The following is an 11,934-nucleotide window of genomic DNA, read 5'->3' on the forward strand; positions in this document are numbered from 1 at the left end:
AAAAATGATCTTGTAGAATTCTATAAACAGTACACAAATGAACACTAATTTGAACACTAATTTAAACTAAATCTCGATGGAACATGTTTGAATTATAAAGCATTCATTAATGATTGATGAAAAACCGTTCTTTGTACAACAAGTGATCATAATGTGGCTTGAGAGTAGAAGAAGCAAAAACCTTGAAGATATGGGGACATGTAACAGGAATATTTGGTCTTTTGCACCCTTGAGATGTGGTAAAATGGCCTTGCCTATTTGTGATGAATTCTAGTAATATGTTCTACTCAGCTGATGAAGTGGATCTAGAGCAATTAATTCTGAATTGTAAGTAAATTATCTTTTGGATCAGTTTTTTTTTCCCATATCGATTATATATAGGTTATCCTGCTTTACTTTGTGTACTACCGAAATAAAATTTGTTTAGCCCTCCAAAACGTAGATATTCTAGTTTGTAAGATGTTGCTCAGAGAAGGGCAAAGACTGATTGATTGATTGATTTGATTGTTTTTTGATCCAAATTAGCTGACTAAATTGATGTGTTTTTATTTCAGATGTTGAATGTGGTGGTGGGTTTTATGTCCGCAGTTTGGTTAATGACCTTGGCAAAGGTAGGAACAAATAAATAAACTTACCTTGTAGCAAAACCCAATTAATAAAGATTAGTGTTATTCACAGTTTTCTTTGCTCTATTGGAGTAATACCCGTGAAATTAACATCATATGTTTTTATTTTTAAGAACTTTCTTCATGTGCCCATGTAAAGGAGTTGATCAGAACCAAACAGGGTCCTTTTACACTGGATGAACATGCACTTCAAGAGGAGAAATGGACAATAGTTGAAATAGTAAAAGCTGTAGAGTCCGGCGTGCAATTAATTCCATCCGAAGTGGCATGCAAGAAATTGAAGATAGATTCTCAGGACAACAGTGAACAAGTGAAAGAAGCTACTTGATATTGAGTTACATTTCTTGTTGAAAAAGCAAAGTAAGGAATACAGTTTAACCTGAATTATTCTACTGTATGTTTATGATCTGAGCAATAAACCACTCTGATTAATAGCACTTTAAACATTTGCTTTGAAGTGCCAAGAATTTTGACCTTTTGTGTTGCCTAATTTGTCAATCCAGCTTCATAAGTTTGAATGATGTTTGGATGTTGGTTGTCAACAAGAGAAGGTCACTTAACGTCAAGATATTTTGTTGAAATGTTCAATTGAGTTCTCATTTTTATACAAGATATAAATGTCAATAATTATTAAATAATAGACAAATATAAAATTTGAAAACTTACTTTTGAAGTTGTATTTGATCAATTATTGATATCAATACACAGCAATGAAAAATGTTCATTTATAACCCCTGAAGATGAAGAATTTCATATTGAAGTGCATTGGATTTTACCCAGCAACTTTGCAGCTCAGCTATGAGATGTAATATTATCTTCCTTGTTAGAAATGACCCCTTTACTTCCTAAGGCAATTCATCCCTGCACTATATCTATTTTGTTTAAAATGTGTAATGTAGGTCTGTCACATGTACTAATCAAATTCCATTAAAAGTTCAAGACAACATTTTAAAACTGTTAGCAAGTTTTGAGAAGATTTGTAGCTTCGGTCGAGGTTCTGGATGTAGGTTTGCTCGCTAAACTGGAAGGTTCATTTTCAGGCGTTTCGTCACCATATTAGGTAACATCTTCAGTGAGCTTCTGTGTGAAGCGCTGGTGGTAGAGCCCACTTTCTGTTTGTGTTTTGGGCTTCCTTGGGTTGGTGATGTCATTTCCTCGGTGACATCTAGCCATCAGGATACATGAACATAACTAGCCACAAAAAAAATGACCTACTCTTTCTAGTATCCTTACATACGGATGACGAAGGACACCACTTCGACTTGTACAACACATCCATCCTAGGACAAGCCAAAAAGAGACATGCACAAGAATTCCTAGAAGCATGGCATTCCAACCAGAACTCGATCAATAAACACACTGACTTGGATCCCATTTATCACCCCCTGAGAAAAAGAACAGGAAATTACATCAGAGGAAATGACATCACCACAGCAAACTGCATCACCAAACCAAGAAACCCAAACACAAATAGAAAGTGGGCTATACTACTAGTGCTTCAGCCAGAGGCTCACTGAAGATGTTACCTAGTATGGTGACGAAATGTCTGAAAATGAACCTTCCAGCTCAGCAAGCGAACCTACATCCATTTTAAAACTGTCTTTAAACAAAACAATTTCAAACTAAAACAGAAATTGTTGGCAAAATCCAGCAGGTATGGCAGCATACGTGGGAAGAAAGCAGAGTTAACAGTTCAAGTCTCTTGGTGACTCTTCGTTAGAACTCCTTAGCCACTGGGCAAAATTAATACTTTATGCTGACGACATAATTGGAGGTATGGAATGAGATGAGCAGATAGTGGAGAGCCCAGAGAGTTACGAATGGATTAGATAAACAAGGAATATATGGATAATAGGCCAGGACAAAAGAAATTCTAAAAAACTATTAGCTAAGTATAGGAAAGAATGGGTGAGCTGTACTGAAAATTGCCTATACAATGTGATAATAGGCAGAGGAGTAGGTGAGAACAGATTTCATAACAGGACTGGGTGTGGGGTAAGTAGTAAACATTGGAAGCAGGCTTTGAAGTTATTGAACTTGATTGAGTCTTCAAGGCTGCAGGGTCCCCAACCAGAAAATGAGGTGTTAGTCTTTGTGCTTGCACTGTGTCTCGCTGGAATCCTGCAGCAGGATTCTGTCTCTGCTCGCTCTCTTGCTCTTGCCCTTGCCCTTGCCCTTGCCCTTGCCCTTGCCCTTGCCCTTGCCCTCGCCCTCCCTCTCTCTTGCCCGCCCTCCCTCCCTCCCTCTCGCCTGCCCTCCCTCTCGCCTGCCCTCCCTCGCCCTTGCCCTCGCTCTTCCTCCCACTCACCACCCCTCCCCCAGAGAATCTGAGAGACTTGAGGCTGTTTTTGTTGGAAGAAGGTTGAGAGATGACTTAATTGAGACATATGAGATAGGTTGCAGAGCGAGAGTTCTTTTTTTCTAGGATGGCGTTGGCTAGCACGAGGGGACATATCTTTAAATTGAGGGGTGATAGTTATAGGACAGATGTCAGAGGTAGTTTCTTTACTCTGAATAGAAGGGGTGTGGAATGCACTGCCTGCAATAGTAGTAGACTCATTAACCTTAAGGGCATTTAAATGGTCATTGGATAGGCATGTGGATGAGAATGGAATAGTGTCGGTTAGATGAGCTTCAGATTGGTTCTGCAGGTCGGCGCAACATCAAGGGCTGATGGACCTGTACTGTGCTGTAATCTTTTATGTTAGCAGCTGCTAAATAACACAAAATATTATGCTGTGAAAAACTCCTTGAAGCCCAATGGAAGATTATTTTAGCTACTCGTTGAATTGAATGGCTTTTTCTTGTTAAGATATGGTGAAAGATACAATGTGTTTCAGTCAACCTCAAATCCCATGATATTGTGGGAGCCCCATTGCATCTGACTTTCCCCCTCAGCATGACCTGACTTTCTCTTTGGCCTTGATCTCAACCCCAGCCCATTTCACTTACTGGTTTTTGATCCTCTTCCATGGCGCCATCTTTCCACGGTTCATTTTTCAATCATCCATGGTCATATTACAATACATTTGCACTCTGGTTATAGCCAATGCGGCTATAATTTCACAATGCAGTCTGGACATTTGTAATCTAAATGAATAGACTGAACACCAGCTCTGAAGCAGACAGAAACTCTGCCAAAGTGTTTCTTACAATTTTATAAATACCCATATCACAAAAGAAGATTTGAAATTTTGGAACAGTAAAGCTAGCAGATGTTAGTTACTGAGGAGTTCACCACTTACACAAGACATAATCGATACTTATAATATGAGCATAATTTCTACAGTAATATACTTGCCACTTGTTAATATACAATTGGTGCATTGCAGTATTTCTCCATCTGAGATGTGGGACTTAACGGTGCAATTTTATTTTAAAAAGCATTAAAGTTTTTAAATGTTTTAATTTCTGAATTGTTTGGACTTCTGGATGTTCAGGCCTTTAGCAAATTATTTTTCTTGAGCATTGAAGTGTGTTAAATCTGGGGCCCAAAAAAAGACAAGCATATGATGAATTACTTTCAAAATACTGCAGTGTGCCAAGTAGATAAACAGTTTCTTGGGATCAGACTTAATGCTGCTGTTGTTAATTGATGCTTCAAAAAGATGTTTGATGTAGTATATGTAGATTGCTTAATGCATTATTCTTACTACTTCAAGTTTTATTTCCTCAGAAGTATGACCTTTGCTAAAGGCATAGAGTATAGAAGTTTTGCTGCAACTGTATAAGGCATTAATGAAACTGCATTGGAGTCTTACAGGTTTGGTACCCTTACTTGAGGACAGACATAGTTGCATTGGAGACAGTTCAGAGGAAGCTCACTCAATTGATTCCAGAAATGAGGGGTTTGCCTAATGAAGGGAGATTGGAAGAGTTCAGAAGAATAAGAGGAGATTTAATTGCAAATGAGATTGACAAAGGAGAGAGGCTGTTTCCTCTAATGAGGCAATCTAGAACATGAAGTCACAGTTTTAGGATAAGGGGTTGCAGATTTAAAACAGCTAAGCAGAAATTAAAAATAAAAAAAATTAAATATTAACTCAGTCTGAAATTTTTAAATATTAAAATATAGTGCACTTCTCGAGTTTTTATGACACTCGTTGACACACAATGATTCCTCTATAAAGCTGAATGTCAGATATAACAGATGTTATTTTTTTCTTGTATAGCAATTCACCAAGCAGAGGGACCAGAGCTAGAGTTATAAGACTGTTAGGCTAGTTAATTTCCCAACAAGCATCATTTGATCTGTTAAGTGAAATTTACTATTACATCCATCTATCCTCCATCCTTACAATCTAAAATACCATACTTTATAGACTAAAATACAGCAACCAAAACTAAACTAAAACCATTAAAACAGTTCTAAAATCTAAAATATTAAAACATTTAACATCAATTATAAAACTAAAATCAAATCTAAGACACACAAACTATTTACCAAGAATAATTAGAAGTTCATTTAAAAGTCTGTAAACATTTGAAGCAGTTCTACAGTCAATGATGTTGTCAAGGTAGAGGTTTCCTGAGCAAATACTTTAAATTTCTCTATTCCTAGATGTTCCATCAGTTTATTATTCATATCAGTCCATTTTCACCTAGCTCCCATAACAAAATCAGTAAAGGAGAATAATTCACTCAGTTAATTCTTTAATCTCATCCTGAAGATGTTTATATTTACTTGATTTTTCATCCCAAGCTTTCTCCAAAGAATTGTTTTCATTTTCGAAATATACAGTGACATCCACTACTGTCACTGTTCTTTTTGAAAGAACAGATCTATAGCTTTCCATCCTTATCCCATAATCAAGATTCTAAGTATGCTTTCCAACCATATTTATCAACAAATTTTCAAAGTTTCTCAATTCTATTGTGTCTTTTTATCGTTGCCTGTTTAACAAATGGGCACTATCCAGAGATGTGGGGCAGGGTCTCCAACGATATTTCACATCTACGATAATTTTTGTTGATCTGTGGTGTACCATGGGTTAATGTAGTTTTCGTGGGATATAAGTTGGTTTGTAACAACATAATATTAATCAGTCTTAATGTTTTAGTACATAATGTGTTTTAATCCACGCATTCGACAATTTATCACTTTTAAAATCCCAGACTTTGACAGGGAAGAGACGTCCATTTACTCAATTCCTTTTCTCTCCAGCTTCTGTAATTAATGGTAATACCGTCTATAATTTTTCTTCTTTCTCTTCTGGATCCATCTCTTCTCAAGTCTCGACCACATATTGGGGGATTCCAAACTTATCTAAGATTATGTAGTTGGCCTAGTTCCATTATTTAACTAAAATGTCTTCATTATTAAATTGAAAAAGGCATGCATTATCCTATCCGATGAATGATTAAAGGCCTCGTGTCTCCTAATAATTGTGTAGGTATTTGAACCGCTAACTTTGGAATCCCTAACCCTCCGTCCCTGTTTTTCACATAGAGTATTACATCAAATACATATGGTGATAAACGTAACAGCTCTTTAAAAAAACCTCTAATAATTAAATCCAATTTACATAATAAATTCTGGGAGGCCTCTAATAGCTAAATGATAATATAGTCTTGAAAAAATAAGGTTTAAACAATTCAACTTTCTGCATAGGACGCAAAGCGGTTTTTTTTTAAATTCCCAATCCATTCTTGTAATTTCAGCTCCCAGTCTCTCAAAGGTTAACAAATCTGTGGAGTTCAGAATCTTGAGTGCAGTGGATGCCTGGACATTTAGAAGGAGACAGATGATTTTTAATTAATAACTGATGGAAGGGTTATGGAGTGCAGGCAGGAAAGTGGAGTTGAGGCTAAGATGAGATCAGCCACGATCATATTGAATGGCAGAGCAGGCTTGAGGGACTGAAATGCTTACCTGCTCCTAGTTCTTCTCAATTTTCTAAATTCTCTTGTTTTGAAAGACTGGAATGTTAAACAATAATTGAAAAACATCAATCATATAACATGGGTGTTTTTTTAAATAATTGGTGGCTAAAATATTTAGAAGAAATGTAATGGTAAATGTTTATAATTGCTGTTTTGTAAAGACTATTTCTCATAAGGGGTCAGCTCTTTGGTGTACACTTCACTGGATGCTAACTGCTCTACAATGAATTTCCCAGATGACTATTATTCATGGAATTGATCAGAGATCAGGTTAATCTTATTGCTTAATAGCCCATTGCTGCTGCAAAATGTAAACTTGTCAAATCTAACCTTCCATGGTCTACTGAGTTTGGCAGTGAGGTCAGTTTATACACTTCGGTACTATAGATAATGTCCATTAACTCTGCACAGGTGGGGTTATTGAAGCAAAATCCTGACATTCGATTTTTCTCAGCTGACTGCTGAGACATCAAATGTGTTTCTTTTGTGCACTTATGTTTTTAGTCATGCCTTTTGTTTGTAGTTATTCACATGATTGAGCATTGTCAAGTTGGATATAAGTCAGGCAATTTGTGATAAATGGAGAAAAAAAAACAGTTCTTGTTTTCCATCTTGTTAACTATTTGGTACTTGCTGGAGCAAGTTTTTGTTTGAACCTACTTCTATTTTGAATTTTGTCCCCTCATTATTGCTAATGATCAGAGAACCTAGTTGAGAAGATAAACCACTGTAAAGGCTTAATGCCAATGTACAAATGTGTCATAAACTGGAAGCTGTGAAGCTAGTTCGCAATGTTTATGAAATAAACATTTAATCGTGCAAATCCTATTCTGAAAATCACAACTAAGAAATGGTTCCCTTACTTGCATTTTCCATTTCATATTGATCTTTTTTTTTTGTATTTATAATCAAAGACCATATGCATGTTGGCCATTGGGAAGGTCAAATTGCATTCTTCGCAAGACCGATAATTTGCATTTATGTTACACTTTTCACAAGTCAAGACATCCCAAGGTACTTTACAGCTTCTGCTGGCCCTTCGCATTCCAACAGTAGAAGCAATTCTGTTGTAACTTTTGCTAATCTGTTTGATTCATCCAATTTATAACCCAGCATGAAATCTACAGCATAAGTAATTAAAGATAATGAGCTGCATGTTCTCAAAGATTCACACGCAGCTGTCGGAAACTAGGTTTGTCGTGTGGCATGCATTCCTGGTGCTTGTGAATTCCCCATTATTAGACAAAGGTTCATGTAGGTGAACAAGAAACTACTGACATCCATGGATGGGTTGAGCACCAAGTCCTCATGCAGCAGAGCAAAAGTGCCCTACTTCATCAATGATGCATGGTATTTTTATTTGACACAACCACAGACATTAATTTTGGTTCCTCTGCCTAACTTAATTTTTGTGTTCACATTAAAGTTACAGTTACTACCTCTACTGTAAAGCACTGTAGTGGAACATGGCCTGATCCTCCTGAAATTTCTAATAGAAAATTAAAGCAACTTTTCTTTTTGGTCAGATTGTTAGTGCTACTCAATTTTCATGCAATATGTAAACCTGCAGAAGGTGAAAATCAGGAGTATAATCTCAGAAAAGAATTCATATAATTTGCAAAGTATTTAAATAAATCAAACTGGTAAAGATGGCAGGATGAACATCTTGCTTCTTAGGGGGTGGGTGTTGCTGGCTAAGCCAGCATTTGTTATCCTCCAGTTGTCCTTAAAAATATAGTATTAAGCAGCCTTTCTGAAGCGCTGTTGTCTGTACAGTGTAGCTATGCCTACAAAAAGCAGCGCAAACCCAACCCAGCCAATTACCACCCTATCTGTTTATTCAGCAAAATGATAAGAATAGTCAACAGTACTGTAGATGTCATTTGTAAAGATATAACATACTCGTTGATGTTTGACCAGGTCTCAGCTCCTGCCTTCATTACAGCTTTGGTCTAAATGTGGACAAAAGAGTTGAACTCAGGAGTTAGAGAATTCTCTTGACATCAAGGCAGCTTTTGACTGGGTATAGCATGAGGCACCTAGCAAAGCTAAAGTCATGGAGTCATACAGAAACAGACCCTTCACTCCAATTCGTCTGCGTCGACCAAACATCCTAATCTGACCTAGTAATTCACCCATATCCCCCTAAACCATTCTATTCATGTACTCAACCAGATGTCTTTGAAAATGTTGCTATTGTACCCGTCTCCACCTCTTCAGCTGGCAGCCCGTTCTATACACACCCCACCCTCTGTGTGGAAAAAGCTACTCCTCAATCCTTTTTAAATCCCCCTTGGACTCTCACATTCTAGGGAAAGGACCTTGGCTGTTTTCCCTCTCAAGAGGGAAAAAAAAACCCTAGTCTATTTAGTCTCTTCCAATAAATCAAACCCTTCAGTCCCAGAAATATTCTTGTAAATCTTTTCTGCGTTTCCCCAGGTTTAGCAACATCCATCCTATAGAAGGGTGAGCAGATTGTAGGCAATATTCTAAAAGTTTTGTGCAGCTGCAACATGATGTCCCAACTCCTATATTCAAATGTTCTTGTAGATGAATTGAATGATTTGTTATCACTTGTATTTGACAATGAATAATTCATCCCAATCAGGCCCAATTTTGAATAGTTTAAGAATAAAAAGATATAATTGGGGCAGCATAGTGGGGCTCAGTGGTTAGCACTGCTGCCTCACAGCGCCAGGGACCTCTGTTTGATTCCTGCCTTGGGTGACTGACTGGAGTTTGCACATTCTCCCCATGTCTGTGTGGGTTTCCTCTGGTGCTCTGATTTTCTCCTACAATCCAAAGATGTGCAGATCAGGTGAATTGGCCAAGCTAAATTGCCCATATAGTGTTGGTTGCATTTCTCAGAGGTAAATTTTGAGTAGGGGAACAGGCCTGGGTAGGTTACTCTTCGGAGGGTTGGTGTGAACTTGTTGAGCCGAACAGCCTGTTTCCATACTGTAGGGATTCTATTCTAACCGAAAAAAGAGTCTATCTTGTACATTTGTTGCATTAGTTGCAGGGTTGGGTGGAGAGAGATTATTGCATTCTGTAAGTTAGCTCGCTGAGCTTGAAGGTTTATTTTCAGGCATTTTGTCACCATACTAAGTAATATCATGTTTATTGCGGAGTTCTGGTTAGAATGCCATGCCTCTAAGAATTCTCGTGCGTGTCTTTGTTTTGCCTGTCCTATGTCATGTCCAGAACTCTAACCAGAAATCCATCAATAAACACATCGATATAGATCCTATCTACCTTCACTTGAAAATAAGAACTGGAAATGACATCACCCACCTTAAGAAACCAAGACCTATAAATAGAGGCGCAGGACATGACACCAGTGCTTCACTGGAAACTCTCACTGATGGTGTTACCCAGTCTGGTGAAGAAACGTCTGAAATTAAAGCTTCAAGCTCAGTGAGCTAACTTACATACTTATTGTTTGCTTATCTACGCTATTTAATTATGTGATCTGCCTGTATTGCTCATAAGACTAAGCTTTTCACTGTGCCTTCACACGTCACAATAAATTTAATTCGGTTCAATTCAATTCATCAACCTGAGCTACAAATTTTTTCAAAATCCTACTTATTGTATTCTCTGTTACTAGAGATGCTCATTGCCCCCTCCTCGCACTTTCGTAGTCCGAGTGTTAGCTGTCGCTATCTGACCAAATTTAAATGCTGTTCAAGCCTTGTTGAGTCTGGATAGACTGCTTCAGTATCTAACAAAACATTATGAAATCATCAGCGAACATTCTCACCTCTGACTTCCTGATGCGGGAAACTCAAAATGTTCCTCACTTAAATTAACAAAATTATGCAAAATATTGTTGAAGCTATGAAGGTTTGGTCTGGAGACTTCGGACAACTCCATTTGAAATTCAGGATTTTTCAATGGCTAAATCCATAGATTCTGATGTGAGATAGGATGGTGCAGTTGCAGTGCAAAATCTTATGCTGCATCAGAAAATGGTTGAATTGCCCTATCAAAACTGGCTTGATATGCATTGGGAAAGAATTCTTTGTAATAGGAAAAAGTATTGAAACCTTTGGTAATTTGGCAAAATGTGTAGATTTCCTGATTCATTTTGGCACAAAATGGAAATTTCCTGATTCATTTTGTCAAAGAACTGTATCTTTGCCTCTCTGTATATGCTGTTTCAGTTTTCTAATTAATTTTCAGTTCCATCTAGAAGAACAAGATCAGCAGATACGTGACAGTATCTTCACCTCAAGCTCCCCTCCAAGTCAGTCACCTTGCTGATTTGGAAATACATCACCATTCCTACATTGTGACTGGGTTAAAATCCTGGAAACCAACCCCTCCACCACCACCCCCCCCACCCCCCCTCTCCCTCAAAGTATATGGACTCCAGTGATTCACGAAGACAGCTCAGTACCATCTTAAGGGAAATTAGAGATGGGCAGTAAGTGCTGCCACATCCCACAAATGAATTAAAACAAATTGTACCCCATTTTTAAAAAAATGTTTATTGATTCTATTTTGTCCCTGCCTAAATGTTCAGAATCTTGCTTCTCAAGATCTAAACTAATTGTTTGCTCCAATCATCTCACCTGACAGTAAAATTTTGTTTTCGTGTGCATTGGAAATCTTTATTATAAAGTGTAATATAAATGCTTGCTATTGTCATGTTAGTTATTGTCTGAAAGAGGATGTGTCTTTTTTTTTTAGAAACTTTGCTCAATCCCTAACTATAAAAAATTTTGCTCAAATATATGGTTTCACCCTCTGAGCTTAGCTTTATGTTCCCTTCCAACTGGGTATATTGTTTTGGCATATTTCGCTTCAGTCGAGTTACAGCTTTAAAGTACATAGAAAAAGGAACTTACCATTGTTTATGATTTATCAACATGATTCAACATATCCAGCAGTCAAGCTCATCTGAGAATATGCAGCTAGATTTATTATTTTAGTAATCATATTAAATTACAATTTACAAATATGCTTTGGTTGCTTTATTCTGAAATACATCAACTATATTAATGTTTTGGAAATTCCAGGAAAATTGTGAAAATGACCAAGATTCCTACTGTCTCTAGGATGCAAAGAATAGAATGCCATACCTTGTTCAGTGCTTTGTAATTTGTTTGAAGCCAGACTGAGCAACGCTTCCAGTTTTGTAATGCATGATATCGAATGATTCCCAATAAAATTGCATCAAGAATTATGTTGCCAATCATATAAACAGTCTCAAAAGACTCATGATTACTCTGAAGATAAAGCTGGCTGACTGACTCTTCCACTTGTTTGTTCACTTCAATTACTGTTTCATTAACTCTTAATTATTTGTAGTTATGTTAAATTCAGAAGTTTCCTTCCTTTGGTATGTTATCCAAGTTTAAAAGCCTGAGCTGCAGCAGCTGAGGTGGTTGAAATTACTATTAAGTATGAGGAGTAGCAT

The 11,934-nt window shown here is 37.2% G+C and overlaps 1 protein-coding gene across 3 annotated transcripts in view; it reads left to right on the forward strand.

Annotated features, from left to right (window-relative positions):
- Positions 1 to 11,702, forward strand: part of trub1 (TruB pseudouridine (psi) synthase family member 1) — an 85,220-nt gene extending 73,518 nt beyond the window's left edge. Inside the window, exons 7-9 of one of the 3 annotated variants that reach the window (XM_043712809.1) lie at positions 555 to 611; positions 740 to 986; positions 10,695 to 11,702. In XM_043712809.1, the coding sequence (XP_043568744.1) occupies positions 555 to 611; positions 740 to 954 (272 nt within the window). In that variant the 3' untranslated portion in view covers positions 955 to 986; positions 10,695 to 11,702. Of the gene's footprint in view, positions 1 to 554; positions 612 to 739; positions 1,614 to 10,694 lie in introns of those variants that run through there. The other 2 variants (XM_043712810.1, XM_043712808.1) reach the window with 2 other exon arrangements.
- The last annotated feature ends 232 nt before the right edge of the window (positions 11,703 to 11,934 follow it).

Source organism: Chiloscyllium plagiosum, chromosome 22 (assembly GCF_004010195.1).
Source record: "Chiloscyllium plagiosum isolate BGI_BamShark_2017 chromosome 22, ASM401019v2, whole genome shotgun sequence".
Taxonomy (NCBI): domain Eukaryota; kingdom Metazoa; phylum Chordata; class Chondrichthyes; order Orectolobiformes; family Hemiscylliidae; genus Chiloscyllium; species Chiloscyllium plagiosum.